This window comes from Haliotis rufescens, unplaced genomic scaffold (assembly GCF_023055435.1).
Source record: "Haliotis rufescens isolate VD_foot unplaced genomic scaffold, xgHalRufe1.0.p SCAF_7, whole genome shotgun sequence".
NCBI lineage: Eukaryota > Metazoa > Mollusca > Gastropoda > Lepetellida > Haliotidae > Haliotis > Haliotis rufescens.
In genome coordinates this window covers 7,134,060-7,158,211 of record NW_025964361.1, presented here as the reverse complement: position 1 = coordinate 7,158,211, position 24,152 = coordinate 7,134,060, and the positions used below count along the sequence as shown (strand labels likewise).

The 24,152-nt window shown below is 41.1% G+C and overlaps 1 protein-coding gene across 3 annotated transcripts; it reads right to left on the bottom strand.

The window, feature by feature from the left end:
• Positions 1-237: 237 nt before the first annotated feature.
• On the bottom strand, positions 238-23,395 carry LOC124144494 (transmembrane protein 144-like). Of its 3 annotated transcripts, none has more exons than XM_046513919.2 (10): positions 23,350-23,395; positions 10,409-10,574; positions 9,986-10,105; positions 8,705-8,804; positions 8,268-8,348; positions 7,288-7,381; positions 6,486-6,607; positions 6,121-6,218; positions 3,409-3,680; positions 238-1,824 (listed from the first exon to the last, which is right to left on the bottom strand). In XM_046513919.2, the coding sequence occupies exons 2-10, from the start codon at positions 10,548-10,550 to the stop codon at positions 1,741-1,743; spliced, it is 1,113 nt and encodes a 370-aa protein (XP_046369875.2). In that variant the 5' UTR covers positions 10,551-10,574; positions 23,350-23,395; the 3' UTR covers positions 238-1,740. The 3 variants fall into 3 exon arrangements, with proteins under 3 accessions (XP_046369875.2, XP_046369874.2, XP_048244217.1); XM_046513918.2 differs by lacking the exon at positions 23,350-23,395 and adding an exon at positions 16,309-16,445; XM_048388260.1 differs by lacking the exons at positions 9,986-10,105; positions 10,409-10,574; positions 23,350-23,395 and adding an exon at positions 9,916-9,944.
• Between the last annotated feature and the right edge of the window lie 757 nt (positions 23,396-24,152).

Genomic DNA, 24,152 nt, shown 5'->3' with positions numbered 1-24,152 from the left:
AGAAATTATATGTGCACATTGAATTCCCCAAGGACCTCACAAAGACATCCAATTACCTAACAACATTGCAGCTTTCGTTGTATTCTAGTATTTGTTATACAAACAGGCCCCCGACTCATGGTGAGCTTCGAAGGGTGATTCCCTGAGTGCATGCATCTAATCCTTGAGATCATCGATGCAGTCAGTCGTATTGGGGACTAATTAGGGGTCGGCTTCATAATCAAGCGTAACAAAAAGTAGCATCATTTATATTTATTCATTTGACATATTCCACAATTATCGTTTGACTCATTCAACCACAACATAAACACCAGTATCATTTTACATTCGTCTACTTGCTAAGATGCAGATCAAAGGCGATAAAATCCTACGACAAAGTACACTTTCTGAGTTACGTCATAATGGTCTGACGTCATGGTGTGACTTAGATTGCTCTATATTCCTGGGATAATGCACCACTAATATAAAGAAAAACAACAATTATTCACATTGACACTAGTAAATAAGGCATTATACATAAAACATCACAAATGACAGCTATCAGTCGTGATTTCAAAAATGACTGTTAGAGTAATGTTCTAACAATACAACATTACTGAGACATACAAACATATCAGGCAATTAATCTTTTGAACAGTCCATTGTCTCGGCGTCTCGGCGTGTGATTACGATTTAACAACAGTCAGTTCGTGATTTAACATCAACAACATAATGATAGTAATGTGACATCAGTTCAAGATGTAACAGCCATATTTTCGTGATGCAACAAGTCCTCTTCCGATTTAACAACAATCTGTTTGTGATGTAACAAGAGTTTGTCACTAATTAAACAATCGCTCGTGACATAACAACAAACTGCTCCAACGACCAACATTTTCTTTACGCCACGATATTATACTTAAATTAAAGTTATTATTTACATTGTCTTGTAAACAGCAATCTTGATATACTAAGATCATAGTTCTCACTGCCGCTACACAAAGATCTGAGGAAATGCCAGTATATGCAGGTCACATCAGAACGTCTTTTGAGCCAACCGATCAGAGCGTCGCTTATGAGATCGCGAAAGTGAAAGTCCGAATATGTTTAATTTCTAGTCATGCAACCTTGAAATTGTTAACAGGAGACATTCCGAACGACAGTTACGGGCTGTAATAGGACAAACATTTGGAACGGAAGAGACTTTCCTTAGCCCTTAGACATTCCAGCATTTTCTTTTGGTCACTTTTCAAATTTCGAAAATGACACAATATGTAGTACTGTAAAATAAACAGTCTGGAAAGGAAGTCGCCATTTTGTAACTAGTGCCGTAAAGCTAGAAAGAACTGCTTTCAGACTGGCTACTGTCGACTTCCTGTTCGTCATTCCGTCACGCCGAAGACCCGGGTTCGATTCCCGACATGGGTACAATGTGTGAAGCCCATTTCGGGTGTCCCCCGCCGTGATATTGCTGGAATATTGCTAAAAGCGGCGTAAAACCATACTCACTCACTCACTGTTCGTCATTCCATTGATCGGTGAAAGGTTCTGGAAAGATCGTTCTAATGTTACATGAACTGCAACGTCCCCAGATCTGTACACTGGTACCGAACACTGATTTTAATGAGATTGTGTTAACGGTAGTAGAAAGTGCCGGATGTTGTCAACGTATTGAGCCTACAGCCCCTTCAGGCGGCGTCACGTCATTCGTTGTAGTCCGAGTATTCATGCTTTTCAACATCAGACGTGGCTCTCTGGGGATCACGTCTTTGAGAGGCCTGTCACTACTGCCCCACCTATGGTGAACATCATGGCGAAGACAACAATGCTGATATTGCGACGACCCTACAAAACACGTAATGTGACAATTATGACAACGTCAATCTCATTAAAATCAGATCTTAGTTATCGCTACCGCTAAACAAGGATCTGAGGACATCCCATTAGGGGTCACGTCAGAACGACCTTTCATCCGACCAATCAGAGCGTCGCTTACCAGATCATGAAAGTGACAGTCGAACGATAGTTACGGGCTTAACGACTGAATCAATACAATCTAGACCATTTATTAGCCATTCCAGAATGTTCTTTTCATAAGGTTTCAAATTTGTTATCGATAATTTGTCAAAATATGTTTCGAAAGCGTAGTCGCCAATTTGAAACTAATGCCGTAAAGCACGAGAAAACTGCCTTCTGATTGGCAAATGTCGACTTCTTGTCAGTCATTCCATTGGTCGGTCAAAGTTCGTGCAAGGTCGGTCTGACGTGACCCCTAATAGGATGTCCTCAGATCTTTGTTTAGCGGTAGCGAGAACTAATATCTGATTTCGATGAGATTGATGATAACGTATACTGTTTGAGGTTTTTTAAGAATGTCATGTCAAACAAAATAAGGGATCTATTGCATTGAATGTACCTTTGTGGATTGATTTATTTTGGAGACACACAACAGAACTTTTCAAAGAGCAGCATACGAATCTTGCAGGAGAATTCCCTATTTTGACTTGAACCAAATGTTCCCGTGGGGTATTTTTCAGATGAACAATTGCATTTGAATGTGTTTGTGACGCGAGCCACCGGTTGGGCAGGATACGCTCACCTTTTTACAAACACCTGGTATCCTCACTATTTGATTGTGATTCATTAACATACTCATGATATATTCGGAATCGTACAAAGGACTCTCTTTCTAGCAGAGTTGTAGCAGCAATGTATGTCAGAGGAAGGCTGCACAAGATGGAGATTTTTATGAGCACTTCGATGGAACCGATTTCGCTCCTTGAAAGTAATTAAAATTATAAGTGTCAGTGTAATGCGAACAATAAAATTATGCAGAGGTGTTTACCTGGTGGGAATGCCAAGATATCATTGATTTTGGAGTCGTTGATTGTACTTGCTTTCTTTTGGGTTTTGAATTTTTTTGTTTCTTTTTGTTTTTTGTTTTGTTTGGATTTCTTGGGTTGTTCGTAGCATAAATAGAATACGCAAACGACTGTATAAATGTCTTTTCATCAACACATTTTTAGTTATAGTGGAAAAGCCTGTATCGAAAACCATATTGAGAAGTAAATTATATGACGACGTAAGCAGTGTATCGTCATTATACATGACGGCATCTTCCCTGTAGCCCCCCCCCCCCCCCCCCTCTTCACCCATGAAGAATCTACAACCTTGTCCAGATTTTGCAACTGGAAACAGGACAGTGTGCCCCCAAGTAGTAGAGAATTTACGATCAGATGACAGTCGCATTGAGAGATTGGGACTATATTATGTGTGATATGTACATGGTCAGGCTTCGTGACTACTACTGATGCTGTCGGTCACTGGTTTGTCTAGTCCAGACTCGATTATGTTCAGGCTGCCGTGTTACAGCAGGAATGTTATTGACTGTGGTGAGCAAGATTCACTTCATTCACATCATCAACCAACCTTGATCTCCTTGAAGGCCACAATTCCAATCAGAAGAGAGATTCCCATAGACATGGTAGAGACGATGGGGAAGGAGACGGGGTCTGACAGAGCCTTGTTAGCGATGAACCACGAGGCCGTGCCAACCCCCCACATCAAGCCCGACACTATGCCCGGGACGATCACCTGGTGGAACACCTTGGGCCGATTGCGCCGGAAGAGAGCGTAGATGATGAAGTAGAGGGTGGAGGTGAGGTAGATACCGCAGTAGTGAGCAAACACATAGTCGATTGCTGTAAGTGAACAACATCGATATAGTGAAACCCGGTTAATCTGGACTGTCTCGTTACAAATGAAATCGTCCGGATTGTTATATTTCTTAACGAACCACCATGTGTCGAGTGAAATGTCACATTGCTCTCATCGAGTGACGGGGGGGGGGATTTTTTACGAGTGGCGAAGCCAGGAGTCAAAATATCTCCTTTCCCCGTCATGAGATGAGAGAAACATAATATTTCACAAGACACATGGAATATCCTATTTAATATATACCTTTTGTGTAGTTTATTTTTATCGGGATTCGGTTGTTTATTTCACTGCAGATGTAAAACTTGAAACGTTAATTCTCCCTACCCTACCCGTTAGTCGCCTTTTACAACAAGCATAGTCGCCTTTTACGGCAAGCATGGTTTGCTGAAAACCGGTTCTACCCCGGATCTTCATGGGTCCTGAAGCATGTAATAATAGAGTAAATATAGCCCTTTACAAAGGTAATCATCCACAATCCTCGGTTCTAACGGGGTCAAACATAATCTCGTGTCACCGTAGTCACAAAGTGGATCACCAGACAAATAAATGTGTGCAAAGGTGCACAATACAATTCTATCATGTAGAGCCTACATGTTAATCAAACTACACCTCCCATCATAACTGGTAAAATATAAGCGATTGTGGGAAGAGCGAGGGTGTTTGTATCTGTTGTCTGACATCATTCTTCGTGTGAGGGTTTTAATACCCTGAATGTCTTGTCTTGTCCAATCAACAACAAAAAAAGAATACGAAAGGACGGGCACAGCATAGGTATTTGTTGCTTTGACTATATTGTGAGCGTTGAGCTCTGAACTCCAGATTTTATTAAATCTCCCTTTGTATTCTGCCCCAAGTTTGTTTTTGATATGGACATTCTGGAGTTTGTCTTTAACATGCGTTCCTAAGAACGTATAGGCCTGACCTTCCATGAGAAGGTCAGTAAATCCTACCCTCAAGTAAACTGACCGAGTCTACCTTGCCACGTTTCAGATGAAGAATGTTGCATTTGTCGAGCCCAAAGGGCATGCCAATATCATTTTAAAAGGACTTGACAAGGACAACAAATATTTTCCAATGTGGATTGCCCTTTGGCAATAACTTCAAGGTCATCCATGTAAAGGAGGTGAGTAAGAGGTGTCGGGGATCTGTGCTGAGGAAGTCCAGGATGATAACCTTCCTCTTTGCTAAGCAAAATCCTTTAACAGGATTTGGTAACAAACAGAAAAGCAAAGTGCTAAGAGAATCGCCCTGACATATTCCTCTTCTTGTCGAAATGGGTTCCGAAGTCATCACCTGCCGCCGCGATTACATCTCAAGTTGATTTGACCAGCAATACATTAAAGACTTGAGTAAAACAAGTAGTCGCTTGGTGAGGTCAATTCATTCCCGTGACTTCAAAATCCACTTGAGAGGTACAGCATTATAAGCATTTCTGTAGTCTATCCAGCACATCGAGAGGTTACAGTTGTAAATGTTAGCCTCTTCAAGGATCATTTTGTGAACAAGCAATTGATCCTCACAACCCCAACATCCCTTTCTGGCTCCTTTCTGCTCCATGTAAATAATGTCATTGGAAGCACAGTACGATGCCACAAGATCTGTAAGACACCCCGTAAATATTTTGCATTGTGTATTCAGACAATTAATAGGTTCAGTCAAATCACTTTTCTTTGGGAGAAGCATTGTTCGACCTTTGCGCAACCATGGAGGGACATCCCAAAACCAAAAGAGAATTTAAGCAGTTTTGATACAAGGAAACAGTTTCCAATACCGGTTTCGAATACCATCTGGCCCTGGCGCCGTAGTAGAGTTGGACTTCTTAAATACTTTTTTTCAGGCGATCAGGTGTAATGAAACACACCAATGGTGACCTTATTTGTTTTATGTATAGACCACAACTGTTTCCAAAACCTTTTATTGGAATCCATGGTGGGTCTTTTTCTCATCACTGCCACTTGCTGCATTTAATTTTCTGTAAAATTGCTTTTTGTTAGATTTGAACAGTTTATTTTGTTTTATGAATCTATGTTTCTTGTCCCACTTCTTTTTCTTCCTGTCCAATCTGTAGCTTTGCCTTCAGAGAATCGGGAATTTGTTAGAATTTCTCATTTGCTGTCTTGTGGAGGTGTATTTTGATTTTAGTTCAAATTGATTTTGCGCCTATTGTTCCCTCAGGAACGTAATTTCAAAGAGAGTTCTATCAATGATATATCTTGCCTTGTTTCATTTAGGTGATATTGAACCGTTTTTTCTTTCGAGGATTTGAATTATTTCCCCTTTTTGGTTCAACGCCTTTGGAAACTTACAGAGTTCCTCCAGTGTTGGATCAGGAGCATCCACACAACAGTTAATGTCATGCAAAGAACAGTCCGTAGTGAGAGTAACAGAAATAATGCCAATGAATTTATCATGTGGTATCCTCACAGTTCTGACTGGCGCCGTTGTCATGCTCCTGTGTGTATCTGGCCGGGATGAACTGAACTGCGTACATCACCCCGGAAAACGCAGAGAGTATTATCCCACTGAAACATGGCAAAACATACCGCACATGATCAAAATGTTATAGCGTTATCCCTATTAATCCAGATGGGAGCTGAATGTTGTCCTGCGAATTGATAATCCAAGTACGCAATTTACCCTTATTTAAAGTTCGACACCCATTTTTCATCACGGAACGCAATTAAAGGTTCGTCAATATCAGGTAAAACATTAATCATAATTTGAATATTTTGAAACTGATACATATGTTATAACTGTGCACGGTTTTGAAAAGGAAATATTCAACATACATGATCTTCTTCTTGGCAGGCGACCATCTTTCTAGAAATAACTCTCCGGGGGACGGTTTCACGGGTGGATTTCCTTCCATGTCATTCAGTTCAACGACTTTGGGCTGAGCCATTCGGATCCCCTGAAGGACGTGAAATTTGGAGACACATATCATTTCGTAATTTATGTTTTGTTCGAAGTAGATATTTATTTAAAGAGGCAACATGGATTATTTTGAAAAGCTAAAAGGGAACCACAAAACCGAAACAGTCGTAAGAGTAATGCAATAGTTTTGATTGGCCTATCATGGACGACAACACACCATTGGCTGTAACGTATCAGTGTGGTTTCATTAGGCATTCGTTTTCTTTTGTTGTCTAATGCCGCATTCAGCAATGTTCATGCAAAATGAAGTGGTCTGCGAAAAGTCGATTCTCAACCAGACATTCCAATGAATAGCATCGATAATAATCGATTGGGATACGAAGGCATACACACATCAAAATCATCAAACCCGACCATCGATTAAGTCGCCTTTTACAACAATCATAGGGGGGTGCATGGGGAAAGTAATGTGGTTTAGAGGATAAGTCCCCTTTACTTTTCCATCCATCGTACAGGAGCAGTATCGTAACAGATGTATAAGACCTGGGGCCGGGCGGTATCATAGTGGGAACACCGTTTACTCGTCACGCCAAAGGCCCCGTTTTGATTCCCCACATGGGTACAATTTGAGAAGCCAATTTCTGGTGTCCTCCGCCATAATATTGATGGAATATTACTAAACCATACTCACTCACTCACTGCGACAAATGTACTGACCTTACTGTCCGCCCACTCAGCGACAGGTGCTGGTATTGTTATGTCCATGGTGATAGGTTTAATATCTGGCTTGACAAAAGCGTACAGCACTGTACTGCAGAGAAAAATGTTATTATTACAACAGCAGCATTGACAGGTTTGTTCCCACCACAGTGATGTATATATAGTGTACAGCTGCTTACTATTTCAATTACACCTCAAACGACGCCAACACTCCGATTACTGCCCGACACTCGACACCTATTCATGTCCCCAAATACACCTGCATCTCTAGAGTACACAACCACACCAACACCCTACCCTACCCCCATATCGACACTCACACTCACCAACACCAACACTTAACACTCATCTCCATCTCTTGCTTCGTCATCTCCATCCAACCAATACAACCATCCTGCCTTCCACAAGACCGCGGTTTACCATAGGTTCTCGTAATTTTTTGTGAACAATTGACTTGACTTTGCATGTGTTAACGACGGGTGCCACCGATGGGGTAGGATACGCTCACCTGGTATCATTTTGATTGTGATTCATTAACACATGCCCATGTTATAGTCGACTATAGTACAATCGACTCTGCTTTAAGCAGAGATTTCCATTGGATACGAAAAGGTTTTTGTCGCTTTATTTACACTCCGTCACACCACAGCAACGCCACGCCATGCCATTGACTATCTACCTACTCCCTGGCTTTGCCTGGATTCCAACCATTACATCTCGCCACGCCACACCACGCAACGCCATGCCACGCCACGCCACGCCACGCCACGCCACGCCACGCCACGCCACGCACCGCACCGCACCGCACCGCACCGCACCACACGCCACACCCAAAGATAAATTTACATCACGAGTTGCCACTTTTCTATTATCACAGTTATAATAAATTAATAAATGCATTTAGATATGCTTCACTATAGAAAAGTTAGATACATATATTATACACGCAGTAGATACAGACAAGTTGCCTGCTTTACCTGACGAGAGAGATAGACACCCCGACGTAGTTCATGACGAGGTTGTTGGGGATCTCTGCTTCGACGCCCAACAGCCCGAACCTGCAACATGTTCATCTGAATGTTTTAATTATATACCGATAGCTATGACCGTTTAAACATACCGATTAATCAACACCTAGTTTAAAACTGTTTTGAATATAGTTTTATAGGTGTATCCTGTGGGAGTGAAGCTCAAAGTGACGACGGCATTAGACGCGTACCATTCTGGTGAATCCCACGAGCACGGGTACAGTGTACAAGCCAGCTTGGGATGTCTTACCAGAAGCTTGCTAACCTACCCATCTCTGCACAAGAGTCGTCGCCTTTGGTCACTGAGCCACCCGTGGTAATTATCGATCAAATAGCATTTAATGTAAATGTACCAGGCAAGACGCACCATTCCAGATACAACACACCTGCCATTGGCCCAGCCGACGAGCAACTGCACAGAGCTCCAGACACAGAGACCGAGACCAAGGCCGATGGTCTTCACGATGGGGACGACACAGATGTTTCCTGGCGGAAGAGAGGGCGTGAGTAGAGTTTCACGTCGCCTTTTGCAACATCACAGCAATGGGACACCAGCAATGGGCTTCGAGAACACCTGATGCCATCATTGTTTCATTCTGTTTCAGCGATAATCTAGATTGATTATTCTCTTGCATTGACAATTAAATCATTTAATATGGGAAGTAAATCCGGTTCTTTCGCGCAATGGGCCCAAACTGTTACCACTAGCTTACCCCACCGCCATTGGGTTTGGCAGAATATGTATTTAAGAGTACTGACCATTATGCAAAAAAGTAAGTCATTTTGAAATTACGGATACAACTGCTGGAATACGCCATTTAGCCCAGATATGACAGGTATAGAAATGTATGTAGTACGCGGTTCTAGTATACCCTGTATATATTTGGCAGAACTTAGTATCCAATCATACCCGATGTACATGTTCGCCTAACAATTATTTCCAGCAATGTATGCTTTGGCATAAATGATACATGTAGCTCAGTCTCATTAAAATCATATATTCATCCTCGCTTCCGCTACACATAGATCTCAGGACATCCCATCGCAGGTCACGTCCGATCGACCTTTTATCCGAGCGTCGCGAACAAGATCGCGGAAATGAATAATAGTGCAACCTCCAAAAGGTTAACACGAGGCATTCCGAACGACAGTTACAGGCTGTACGATTGATTCCGTCAAAATGATCGTCAAACTTTCGCTTCCGACCATGACGAAGAGAGGGGGCATTTCAGCCTGGTGACATCACTCACCTGTAGCCCATAAGATGCCCCCGATCATGACGAAGAGAGGGGGCATGAAAGCCTGGGACATCACTCACCTGTAGCCCATAACATGCCCTCGACCATGACGAAGAGAGGGGGCATGTAAGCCTGGGGACATCACGCACCTGTGGTCAATAACATGCCCCCGACCATGACGAAGAGAGGGGACATGTAAGCCTGGGGACATCACTCACCTGTGGTCCATAACATGCCCCCGACCATGACGAAGATAGGGGGCATGTAGGCCTGGGGACATCACGCACCTGTGGTCCATAACATGCCCCCGACCATGACGAAGAGAGGGGGGCATGTTTAAGCCTGGGGACATCACTCACCTGTAGCCCATAAGATGCCCCCGACCATGACGAAGAGAGGGGGGCATGTAAGCCTAGGGACATCACTCACCTGTAGCCCATAAGATGCCCCCGACCATGACGAAGGGGTAAAATCGTGACAGCCGTATCGTCTGTATCACTATAGCCGAGATGATGATGGAATTACTAAACACCCACTGGAAAAACATTCCTGAAATAATAAAATAGGATGTCATCAGTTAAAGAATAAACCACTGAATTAGCTGTAATGCTTCTGAACTAGGCCAAGTTGATACACCAACAGCTTACCATCAGCTGTCCTCACTGCCAATTCGGTTACATCCATCCACCCGTCCTCACCACATTACTACTTACTATAACCCATCTGTCCTCACCATCCACCCGCTTACCACCACCCACTCATCCTCACCACATTACTACTTACTATCATCCATCCGCCCTCACTACCCATCTGTTTACCATCACCCATCCGTCCTCATCACCCACCCCTTACCATCACCAGTCTCGAACTTCTTGACTGGTACGAATTCGGTGCCGAACAAGATGGACGCTATCCCACAGCAGATGAAGCCGACATACTGGGGAATGTCGTCCACGTCTGTGCCATTGGACCACGGGGTAGTCGTGTTCTCCATCCTTCAAGAATGGTTGACCTTATTCTGTAAACCATAACTGAATTAACGATACTTGTACCATCATGTTTTGCCATGCTTTAGCCCTCGTGATATGAAACAGGTTTGGGTGAAATACACGCGTGTAGGAAGCATTCAAAAACAAAAACATTTGTGTGGTTTTCTGTGACATATTTAACGCTTGGATCGAGTGTGACACAAAGGGCTCGCTTTTGTGTTGCGTCTGCAACCGGGTGTTCCACAAGGCTCAGTTGCTCATCTAGCTTCAGTTGCTGGTGATCTATAGCCCATTTTTACATTGTGTTGTTGAATGCTTATTTATTTTTTCATGCTCTCAAACTATTTTGACATAAATCTGTCATTTTCTGGTCATTTTACTGTCCTTCGACGATAGAATTGTATACAGTTTAAATATATATGATTAATGTCAAATTTTGTCTTGTCACGACATGGCTGAAATATTGACAATGTGACGCCAACTCACTCATTCACTCACTCACAAGGCTCAGGCCCTGCCTATTACATTACATTGCTGATAATTTAAATTGCATGGCAAGAAAACACCAATGGTCCCAAAAGTGACTATTACTATATTTCCTGATATTACCTCAACGAAACCCTCAATAACTAATTGATTAAAGGAAAAGGGTACAGTCAAAATGAGCTTGTCCCGGTTAAACTGGAGGGAATCGTGATAAGTAAGCTTGACCTTTACACACAGCAGGTGCAAATCAGGATCTATATCATGTCTGTTGCATAGTGATTTACTGACATATGATGTATGCAGAGATTGTGAGCTCTACCATATCGTAGAAACATACGCTATATTCAATAGTGCAGAGCGTTTTAGAGGCTTCCAACATGCCGGACAATTTGAAACGTGGCCTTGGTGAAAACACATTTTATGTAGCAAACACGACAATGTATAATACAAAGGTAATCAAATATCTCTATATGTAATTAACGCAACATAACAGATAACCATGCCCAAGGGCGGACAAGTTTAATCCAAACAGTATGTTTAAATGTGCATGGCCAAATATGAAATAACCATTCATGTAACATAAATATTGTACGACCGTCTTTTAAACAGATCGAATACTATGGAACAAAGACAATGTTCCAATTGCCCACAAACAGTAACAATACATGCAAAGTACTTCCAATAGCTATGTATAAAAGAACGTCACAACCCGATGGCAGCTGTCATCCAAACTGTTTATTTTTCTTTTATATTAGCACAGGCATTATCGAAGAATTTCTGGACACACTCTGGACAGTACAAGGAGAGGTCTTGTTAATATTGATTGTCATCGTCGTATACAGACACAAGCCTTTCAAAGGCATCAATGCAGTATTAACGATGTCCACATTACTGAGTACCTGTACAGTTCAATAAAAAAGATGGCGATGAAGGTGGAACGTGCAGTTTACAATCCGACCAAACACTCAGTGTCCTGTGTACACAACGTGCCTTGGTAAGTACAGGGCAATATGAGGTGGAACACATGGGTCTCAGGCGGTAGGCGTGGGTTATTACCCACATATACAGTCTGCGATAACGATTAATACGCGTCATGATAATATACTACCAGGTTACATCATTTGTAGGTAAGGTCATACGACACTGTGAGTATAAAAGAGTTGAGTTTAAAAGAGTGGCGTTCTTATAGAGACTTATAAAGTTATGAAACAGAAATCAAGTCTTGCATCTCAACTAGATCATGTAACTTTTGACAAAATGTATTTTCAATCAAGAAGTCGGACAGTAAAGCTGAGCTGGCTAGGTTTTATGGTCTAATCAGTATTTCTGTTAAATCAGGAGGTATCAGCTTAATGTAGATGGAAAGCCGTGGTGATGCACGTTTTAGACGTTCGCGATTTTGGTTAAAGCCACGAGTATGGTGCTTACAAAATAAAAGGATCATCAAAGCAAGTCTTTTGTTGGAATCCACAATTTGAAGATCCAAGCACAACTAAGGGACAAAGTAGACACAATTTATGGAAAGCAACTTTAGGAATAGATCCTTATACCGTTGTCGAGCAAGACTGAATGAGGAACATTGTATAGAATAAGATGGACAGAGAAAACGTAGGTGGAAGCCAATGAGACATGAAGCAATTTATACAGGATGAGTTTACATAGGTGTGGTGAGTATGGGAAGTCAATGAGTTCATAGTAGGCGGGTGGGATGAAATAGCCTTGATCTCTGTTGATTGATGGCCTGCGAATGTGGACTGCTTCTGTTAGTTTTCTTTCAGTGAAGTCATGGAGGATTTGGACGTTTCCCAGTTGATGTTGTGATTGGGGCAGTTGATGATATGGTCTGAGATGGCTGATTTGCTGTCTGATTTGATGGTTGAGGTTTTGTGCTCTTTGATTCTGGTGTTGACGGGGCGGCATGTTTCACCTACGTAGGATTGTCCGTAGTTGCAGTCAATTTTATAAACTACACCTTTAAGCTCTTGTGGTTTGGTACTATGTCCTGTTGTTTAGTAAAATCATCATACATTTATAAGGACATTGTCTTTTTTATTTGATGGGAATCTTTTTATCTGAATAATTTTATGTCTGACCCCTTTGTGGAAAATCTTACATCTATCTGAGAAACTTTGAAACATTCCTTCACAATTTGCTCCGAGAGGAGTAAACATTCAGTATTAAATTTCCTTTTGTATTGGAACACATTACCCTAGGAGCAAATCATTGTCATTTTTGTGTACACATTACTTAAGTCAATCTCTTTCAGAGTTAAATATTATAATGTGCTCATGCAGGAAAACTTTTGTATGATTGTATTTTGGGCCAGTGGTCTAATACTGTTTGTCTGTCTATGTTTTTCAATCACCTGTGAATACATGTTTGCTCTGTCCCTGTAGTTGTGATACGTGTCAGCCTTCAGTGAGTTATTGAAAGGAGGTCGTATATAACTCATGGATAGACAAATACATCATATTCCACGTGTGAACATTACCTGCCATTCAAGCAATGTGTGGAGCAGAAACCCACGGGGCTCCTTCGTGATCAACTCGTCTTCTTTTAGGTTACGGAAATAAGCGAGAGGTGACAGAATGCCACAAGATGCACACGTTACATACGTTGTCAAGCGAGAAACGTCGTTGTACCGTATTTTGTCTGGACCCGGATACATCAAACCTCCATTAACTAATGGGAACATTGAACACGAATGGTTCGTCCAAGTGTTTTATTAGTTAATGGCGGCAGGTCCTTAAACTTTCATTAACCAGTGGTACTTTAAGCATGTGTTTTACATCAACGTGTGATAAAATTAGGATATTCCACTGTTGTTTTCAGGCACTTCCTTGTCAGCTGTTTGATATCATCTGCATTGAGTTGAGCTGGATGTAGATTGAAAAAGCAGTTCCCTCGACTCGAAAGTTTGAAAGTACCAAATGCCAAATGCATCACTTCTGACGTTCAGTTTATGGTGTACTGGCGGTTGTAAGATGAGCTTTGTCTTTTGTTTGGACCTGGTTGTTTTAAACCATCATTAACTAATTGGTTCACGAAACCCCAATGGTTCATTACATTGTTAATGTTTCATTAGTTAAATGACTGCATTAAAATTGGTTTACAAAGTCGTTATGAAACTATCTTAAACTGATGGTACACTCAGTATACGGTTTTCATCAGCATGCCATTAAATTAGGGTGTTTAAATATAGTTTTCATACAATTCCTTGTAAGCAAACGGCACTTTTTGTTTCCCGCCATCTGCATTGAGTTTGCCAGTGCTAAAGTATGGGAGTTACGATAACCTTTGCTAAGATTGCTTCGTGGAGCGGGGCCCAGGGAAATATTAGGTAGAACACATGGGCCTAAGGCGGGAGGCATGGTATATGACCCAAAAATACAGTCGATAATGCGATAACAATTGATAATAGTTATGAGCATATAATAATATACTTCAGTGTGAAAGACTGTGTTTTCTGAAGTTGAGAAAAGTGATATTTTCACTGCAGTGAACATAACAATTTGACGGAACTATCGTCATGCAAGAGTAAATTCCACTTAAGTTGTCTCCCTTTATCGTAGGTGTCAAGCCAATACACAAACTGTTGACGTCCTTTTTAAGTAAGTTTCACAGGCAAAATAATGACAAATGGTTATTTAAATAAATATCACTTCTTGCCGTTTGTTAAGGTTTGAAAAGTTTTCGTTATAAACTGTAAAATTCGCATTAAACTTGTCAATCGAGATTGTTCGTTTCGCAAAGTGCCATTTTTTTTACTTGACCAGCGTGTATTCTTTCGCTTCCAACAGCGGTCTCCTAAGTTTTCAAGAACGCCTCTGTGGTCTAGTGGTAGAGCGTCCGCCCGGAGAGCGGAAGGTCCGGGGTTCGACCCCCAGCTGCGTCATACCAAAAGATGTTAAAAGATGGTACTTGTTGTTACCCTGTCTGGCGCTCGGCATGAAGGGCCTAAAACGAGGACTGGTCGGCTCGTAGTCAGTATACTGTGTCTGAGTGGGGTATTCATGTTAAACTGCGGCATGGAGTCTCAGTGAGCTAGCACTATAAATCGGCATCAGTCCGGACTAGTACAAGCAGCCACAGACACACACGTGCATGCACGTTGCTATATAAGTGCAATAATCTTGGACGCGATGTTAAACCCCATTTCACCTCACGTCACCTAGTTTACAAGAATATTTTTGTTAAGTTGATTTTGTATATAATCATATCTAAATGCATGATAAATAATTTTCGTGACCCTAAGTATTTTTTGTGTTTATATTTTTTTTAAGATTTTGCAAACACCAAACTACTTTTTAAGTCGCAAATACAAGGGATGGTGAACCGTCCCTGTGTGTTATGTAGGGAGAATTTACGTTTCAAATTTTACATTTGTTATAAAATAATGAGATTTTCCGGTAGACAACTACACACAAAGTATATAATAAATAAGATATTCCATGTGTCTCATTAAATATCATGTTTATCTCATCTCGTGATTGGAGAAAAAGATGTATATATTTAAAACATATCTCCTTTTCCCCAGTCACTCGATGAAAGAAACATGATATTTCACTCGACACATGAAATATCCTCTATATATCATGTCAATTCAAGGTCATACGACGCAGTGACCATTGTGACCCACAGTAGGAGTGATTATGGTTTGAAACAACAGCGTTCTTATTGAGTCCGATGTTTATTTTTGTCAAAAGTTATGAAACAGAAAAGAAAACCGAGTTGATGTTTTGGCGTCTGGTCGCTGTACACTTTTATAGAACACAACAGCATTGAGAAATCTCTATTCGATCGTGACAAAATGCATTTTCCAGTATGTCGGATAGTTTTGTTGAGCTAGCTAGGTTTTATGATCTAAACAGTATTTCGGTTTTAATCAGGATGTGTCAGCTTAATGTAGGTGGAAAGCCCGAACTGATGCAAGTTTGAGGCGTCTCGCGACTTTGGTGAAAGCCGCCAGCACGGGTATGGTGTTTACAAAACAGAAGTATCATAAGAGCAAATATGTTGCTTGAAACCCTACAATTTACAGATCCAAGCACAACTAAGGGGCCTAACTATGTACATCGAGGTTACTCACCCTCACCTAAGATTGCACGCCCGTGCACGCCCGTACACGCAGTCACGCACACACACACGCATACGCACACACACGCACATACATACCTAATGTGTATGATAATCAGATAATTAGATAATCAATCTCTCTCTCTCTCTCTCTCTCTTTCTCTCTCTCTCACACACACACACACACTCACATACACTTACCTAAAATTGTCGTTTCACAAGGAAATCTATTCATACGACTATCCCAGTGCGACCTGTCTGTCGAATGTAAAATCCAAGTTTTAGTTCACTTTGGAGTTTTGTAGAGCAGTGCATTATTCAGTTGAGGGGTAACCATACAATCTGGTGGAGTTACCCAAGGACATGTCGCGAGGTTACGAGATATAGATATGAGTGTCCATGTTATCAGTACACAATAGCAGCAAGGCCAATATGCCGATGAGCACTGTTTATGTGACGCTGAACGGAGAGTCTGCACACATTCTGCTGATCGGTAGTGATTCCAGTAGACCCTGAGGAACAGGCATTGATTAATGCGGCCCCAATTCTGCAGCACGTGTTGGTACAGATTTCTAAGATATTTCAGCCAATAAGTCTTAACTTAGTATATTATAGCTGTGCATATGTAAAAGTTCTGTAAAAATACCTCTGAATTTGTTGCATAGTTCCCATATGCCCACAACAGGCGAAGACAGTCTAAGTCTCCTTGCGAACTAAACGCCTACATTCCCACTGGTGAACAGACAGAAGCCTGTCAAAATTCATTGTGCAATGTTTTGGTTTGTATTCATATCTTACATGTATAAATATTCTATTTAAGATAAAGTTTTTTAATCTGTGCCATTGGACCAGGGGCTTATGGTATATGGACGTAATTTCCTTTCATTTGTAATATGTTTATTCATCGAAAAAGACAACTATATTATGTCTTGTTTTTGGCATTTAGAAGTGTTACACATAAGGAAGAGAATTTATGGACGTCAACTTCTTTATCATGAGGGACACAACGTTTCGGAGTATATTCAGGTGAATAAATGCTATGAAGCAGAGAACATTATGTACCTGTAAGAACAACAAAAGTAGTAAGATAAAGGTAGAAACTTGACTCGAGTCTGGACCAGATATCAGGAGCATCGATCTTCGCAATTGGGATACGATGACATTAACCAAGTCAGTGGGTCTCACCACCCATACCCTTTTACGACAAGCATGGGATGTTGAAGATCTATTCTGTACTGAATCTGATATCCAATGTAACATACGTGGAGGTCCCTTTGGATGGACACAGACAACGAAAGTGTCCCCATTTATGAGGTTAATGAAGTCTTTGGACATGATGATTTATACGTTGATGCAGACAATGCCCCTGTTGAACAGCGTATGTCTCACGATAGTACTATCAATAATTCGGACGCATCTTGTTGATTCTATGCTTTGTCTGTTTGTTTATATTAAATGGGAGAGTTTACGTTTCTTGGAGATGATGGTTCCAGTGTTGCTGATTATTACATTGCATCTGTTGATTTTTTTCCAATATGTAGATATATTGAATGTTAGTGATCGATTAGATTCAAACCATTTTGCTCTGAAGTTATTCTGCAGCTTTCTTTCAGTAAGCTTGCCATACATAGTTTAGACCGTGAGAACTATGTCTCTAGTGGATTTTCATGGAAGGAATCGAAGGAAAGTTAGTTTTACCACAACACTGAGAGGGTCCTTGCATATTCATGCAAATTCTTTGATGGATAAAATTAATGCTTGTGTAGGGGAGGGGATTACATATTTGACATGGTATGAATATGGTGCACCTGAACATGATTAAACAAAGTTGAATATGGCGTGTAGCTAGTGAGGTAAGATCTGAGTCCAGAAAGGCACTCAAAAGCGCTGCTGTAAACTGAGAAATGTGTATAAAACTTCTTTAATAAGTTCAAATATGATCTTAAATTGACACGGCTAGTCCGACTGAATGGCACTTTCACAGTCTGAAATTATTTTGGAAAACTATACGTTCTCTTCCGAGACATTCTTCCCCCAGAACAGAACAGAACTTTATTCACTCAAGGCTATGAACATAGCACAAAGAGGAGTTTACAGAGGTCTACAAAATTAAATAGTGACATTGTGGCACAATATACAATAGTTCTATTTAAATGTATAAAGCATGTGGCACCAGGAATGAGACAGTTTACTTGGAGAAGATATGTTTTTACATTGAAAGAACTTGGTCATTTTGAAAACTGATGGTCGATTAATGTAATAAGGAGATAAAAACCTTCTTCTTGAATCAATAAATAACACGCAATTAAACAAATGGTGGTGTTCATCTGCAGTATCATTTGATGGACATTATGAAAAATTTCTTTCCATGAGAGGATGTTCTGCTATGTACCTGTTTGAACAGGTAGAGCTCATAAGAGCTGACAAGAAAGCCTAAACTAGTTTTACATTTGTTAGATAAATATTGTAGATAAAATTCAATGTCACTATTTTCTTTGATTGTCATGGAGAATCCGATTTTACTCGATGTTTCTCGGTCAGAGTTCAAATTTTTATTATATAGGTCTGAAAGCGTTTTCTTTATTTTATGATGAAGCCAATTACTGTCTGGTTAGACTTTGTCAGTCCAAATGTTATTATTGCCTGTCGTAATAAGATTGTCACAAATGCAAGAAATCCATTTGTTTGGCTGACTTTTTATGTTATCTTTAGCAATACTATGAACGATATTATAGATAAGACCAGATAGCTTCGATTTTTTTTACTGTTGTCAATTTTGCCCAAGAGGATCTATATCCCCAACAGAATGGTTACGTTGTATCAAGAAGCCAGGTGATCACCAGAACACCTGTTAATCTGGATTGTTCCATCCCCGTGAAATTACAAACAAAACATATTTCCAGATTACGAATAATAGGTCGGTACGAAGGTAAATCAATTATATCTAGAGGTTCGCGGTCAGGGTTTTCGGACTGACGCTGGTTCACAATATTAAATGATCTGTGCATATTCTATAACGTATTTATAGCATGTGATTTACAAAATGGCCAGGTATAAAGTATCTTAAAAATGGAAACAAAGGGTGTATAATCAAATGTACATATGACACAAAAACAAACTATATTGTTGTTGTTATTCTCCTCCCCAAACTGACTGACCCTCCCTCTTTTAAGTCCATCTTGCCACGTTTCAGATGTCGACTATTGCATTTGTCGAGACCAAAGGACATGCCAATATCATAAGAAAAAGGACACAACAAGGAGAACCTGTTCATTAGTGTGCATTTTCTTTACATGCAAGGTCATCCATGTAAAGGAGGTGGGTAAGAGGTGTTGAGATCTGTACTTGGCAGGTCAAGGATGATAACCTTCCTCTTTGCTATGCAAAAGACTTAAATGATTAGGGACAAACAGAAAAGCAAAGGACTGAAAGAATCGTCCAGAAATATTCTTGTTCCAATATACATGGGTTCCGAAGTCACCACCTGCCCCCGTGAATACATCTCAAGCTGAGTTGACCAGCAATTCATTAAAAACAGAATCATTAGCTTTTCTGTAGTCTATACGGTGGAAAGTTTTAGCCTCTTCAAGGATCGTTTATTTAAACCAGCAATGGATCATAACAATCCTAACATCCCTTTCTGCTCCATGTGAAGAATGTCAAAGGAAGCGCAGTATGATGACACACGGTCTGTAAGACACCATGTAAATATTGTATTATTATTAACAGATTAAAATAAAAAATGCTGCAAAGAGGGTTTGGGTGATCTTAGCACAGTCAGGCTTATTAGGCTCATCGTCAAATGGAGGCCATTTCCCCCCACTACGCGCTGACCAGACAGTGAATGGGACTTCTCCCAGGAAGTGCTGCCTTGTCAAACCCATCGAGAACTTTTCGGCGAATGTGAAGACTCCCCAACACTGCAGCCTTCTGCATTGCACAGATTGTCACCTCAGGCACCGGGTGTCAGACAACTTGGTACTTGGGATGCAAGGGTCACATTTCGAAATTGAAGTCCGCAAATTTGCCATGTTTATCCTGATTCTTGTCAAGCACATAAGTGTCAAAAGGGACACAAAATTCAATGACATAAATGATTTCATTGGTTTTATCAGGTTTGGTTAGGTAACCCAAAATTTGATCCGACCAAGACTCCGCCTCTTGAGGGGATGCATGGATGAATCATAACAAGAAGGTGTTTGCAGAAGCAGAGGCATCCCAAACCGCACATTTCCTTGAATGCCCCAAACTTTCAATCAGCAACATGCATCTTGAATCATTTAGACTACACTACATCAGGTGACAGTAGACCTAACACGTCACTTCCGGTTGGGGAAAATACGTGTTCAATGCTGTACAACATTGAACCAGAAAGTCCCGTATATAAGGCTACATTGATAACAAAGTTGACGAGATGTATAGATAGTTTCATCAAACTCAAATTACAGATGTTCAATATATTGTGTACACAACCCTTTGGGGCTGTCTATTAAAACCAAGTGACCTTGATTTTCAACGTCATCCAATCAAATGAGAGTTGCAGACCAACAATAAACAAACATAATCACTTTTTGATGCTTCCACACGTTGTCAAACCAACAAGTGCGTGATTAAATGAATAAGCCCTCATATCATGTTTCTTCATATCAGAGTGTCAATAGTCTAATCAGGAAAGTTCACAAACCAGACACTCTCATAAAGTTGATTACATAACACTGAGTAGTCCAGACGCCAGCCAGTCTATACTGTTTGATAAACATGCTACTCCCTTGTCCCAAAGTCCCTTGTCAACAGCAAAACATGCACCAACTGACCGAGTTACAATTTCATCAAGCCTCTTCCAACTTATGAAAAATAACATTTGCACATTGTCACCGTTGTTCGTGGTTACCCATGTCACGGTCTTGTGCCGCTTTGTTCTCGACTTTATTTCCATCACTGCTCGCTATCTTATAGAGTCAGATCGTTTTGTGTTAGAGAATTAATGGCCCGACTATTTCATTCTCTTGTGTTCTAATGACACTCGCAAATGATGTTTTGACTGGATACATGTTATCTCTTACATGTTTGCTTCCATATTCTTGTATTGAAAATGTTTTTGTAATTATGATTTGCAAACTTAGGTGAATTTATATCTATATTCCGATATTTCTCATGTATTTAAGTTCATGATACCGTTGGATACCTTATGTTTAGCGCTTCATTTTGCTGCCTATCCAGTGTAGAGATAGTAGTTCGTTTTCTCATCGTGTTTTCCCCAACATTTTAGAAGCACACGTTAGCTAGGCGCCCCCGTCAGTTGTATTCCCCGGCGGTCCAGGAGCGGATGTAACCTCCGACGTCCGCGCGCAATGTATTTAAAGACTTTCTAGATCTCGTATCATCACCCTTCAGACTTCGCTACTGGAGTGGTCATGGTCGAAACTCAAGTTTCGTCAGTAAGTGTGTTCGGGGCTATGTCGATCCATATTCTGACTTTGTCTGGCTGTACTGAATTAAACATAGTTACTAGGGTGTTTGTGAAACTATTTTTGCTAATTATATGTGGATAACCAACCTCCCCGTGATTGAGTAGGCACTTAGTAACTAGTGATTCCAATACTCTGTTTTTTCTAGTATTCCGTGGATAACCAACCTTCCACTGATCAACCAGTATTTCCTGGTTCAGTCAAAGTCAAAACTTTAGTCGATTTAGACTAGTTGATAATTTGATGTTATCATCATTGCATATGTGTAGCCACAAGGGGGCGTCATTGTCAGTACCTGGTCACACCACCTCTTGCAGCCGTCACTGCTCGTCACCTCCTTGGTACAGATTGCACAAGTCGTCGGATTTTTTCGTGGTGATTTCTTTGCCATTCCTCCTGTTCGGCGTTGGCGAGTTGTGCCAGTTTGTGGGGACGCTGGTGACGTTGAGGGACGCGTCGATCAAGTTCGTCCTACAAATGTTCAATCGGGTTGAGATCAGGCGATTTGGACGACCATGGAAGGACATTGATGTTCTGATTAACAAGGAAATTAACTGTTGCACGTGTTGTGTGGGGCCGAGCGTTGTCATGTTGGAACAGCTCCCTCTGGCGGTCCAAAGTTGGGAGGAGGTGAGGATGCAGAATTTGGTCCATGTATCGGTTTGCTGTAAGACTGTAACCACTAACTGTGATCTACCCGTGTAGGATATGGCTCCCCACACCATGACACTCCCTCCACCAAATTGGTCCACCTGTCGAACGGATTTCGGCGCAAAACGTTCATGTCGACGTCGTCGACACAGATCCATCCCGTCGTTGAAGAAGAAAACGTGACTCATCGCTGAACCAAACCCGTCGCCAGTTCCTGAGATCCCATGCCTGTACTCTGTTGCACCACTGGACACGTTGTTGACGGTGTAGACGTCGCAAGACAGGTCCAAATTTTGGTCGTCTCGGTCGAATTCCCACTTCCGTCAGTCGATTTCAGATGGTTTGGTCGGAAATTCTTCGCATACCAGGCACTTGTCCTGCAGTGTCCTTTGCTGTAGCAAATCGATTCCAAAGGTGATGCAACAGGATGTACCGATCCTGAGCAGGTGGTCACTCTTGGTCTTCCACTTCTGGGATGATCTTGAGTCGAAATAATGCGGGTATATCGATCCCATAGTCGATATATGGTGCTTTGGTGAACGTTGAAGTGTCTTGCAACGGCAGACTGGGACCCCCTGCTTCCAAACGTCTAATGGCGATATTTCGGTCAGCTGCAGTTAATCTTGACATTTTCGATCTCCGTTCACGTCAAAAAATTCGTAATGAACTGATGAATTTTGTACGGTCTTTTAAAGTCAGTGTCTCTACTCTTGTTTCCAACATTTTGCACGTGCATTGTGCTGAAAACTTTTTCTGAAAGCAATTTCCGTGCATCCTTTGCATTTTTGCTGATAAACGTTTACAAAAAACATTTTGAGATGTGTTTGCACGCAATGTACAACAAATATGACATGATTAACGGCAATCAAACATAAGAATTGTCTTTATGACGATTGCTGGGGGGGGGGGGGGGGGATAATTGGAATTCTCAAAACACCTGTGCGATTCTTTTTTTGAAGTGTGTATATCATCAATAACGTTGGTCCTGAAATAAACTTCAAAATAAACCATGCGTGTTTAGTGTGTATAATATTCATTCAGTTTTCAACACCACAATCACTCAACAGCGGAAAATCAGAAGCAGCATTGAAAGTACAAAAAGTAGTTAAATAGAGAAACTCACCCGTGTGACTTTTGATATCAAACATATCAACACGTCACAATAGTCTGCAAAGCATTGTGATGCAATTTCATTGCAGCGATATCTACAGTGTAGATGTCGCATGATCTCATCCAAGCGATATCTCCTGTGGGAGCCAGTTTTGGATGATAAAGCTTTATCAACGTAGTTAAAGAGGCTGTACATAATGTTGATATCTCATATATGAAATAAGATAAACAAATACAATTGTAAGTCGAACAGCTATTCATACTCAGCAAAGTCTAGCAAGCGGGCGTGCCATAGTTGCGGCTGTAGATCTAGTCGGAATACCAGACAGTCAACGTGTGAAAATTGAGGAGGATTTCGTCGAATGCACAAAGAAATTAGTAACGGGAGATGAAACATCGGTCCACCACTATGATCCGGAGTCAAAACGTCAGTCCATGGACACCAAAGAAATTCAAGTCTTCAAGATCAGTGAAGAAAGTTATGGCCAGTGTATTCTGGGATGCAAAGGGTGTGATCCTTGCTGATTACTTAGAAAGTGAAAAGACGATTACCGGTGCCTACTATGCTGATTTGCTTCATCGCTTGAGAGATTATGTCAAAGAAAAGCAGCGAGGAATGCTGACTGCTGACAATGCCTCTTCTCACGTCTCTTGACTTTCAAAGGCTGCTATGCGACAATGTGGGTTCAACAAGCTACCTAACCCTCCATACTCGCCAGATCTGGCACCAAGTGATTTCCACCTGTTTCCTCAACTGGAAGAACACCTTCGTGGAAAGCGTTATGAAGACAACGATGACCTCAAGGCTGCCGTGAA

Excerpts from the sequence above, each read along its gene's own strand:
- LOC124144494 (XM_046513919.2), bottom strand. The coding sequence starts at position 10,550 with ATGGAGAACACGACTACCCCGTGGTCCAATGGCACAGACGTGGACGAC. Across the intron at positions 7,382-8,267 it reads GTGTCTATCTCTCTCGTCAG|TACAGTGCTGTACGCTTTTG; the intron begins GTAAAGCAGGCA and ends TTTTCTCTGCAG. Across the intron at positions 1,825-3,408 it reads TGGCCTTCAAGGAGATCAAG|GGTCGTCGCAATATCAGCAT; the intron begins GTTGGTTGATGA and ends CGTGTTTTGTAG.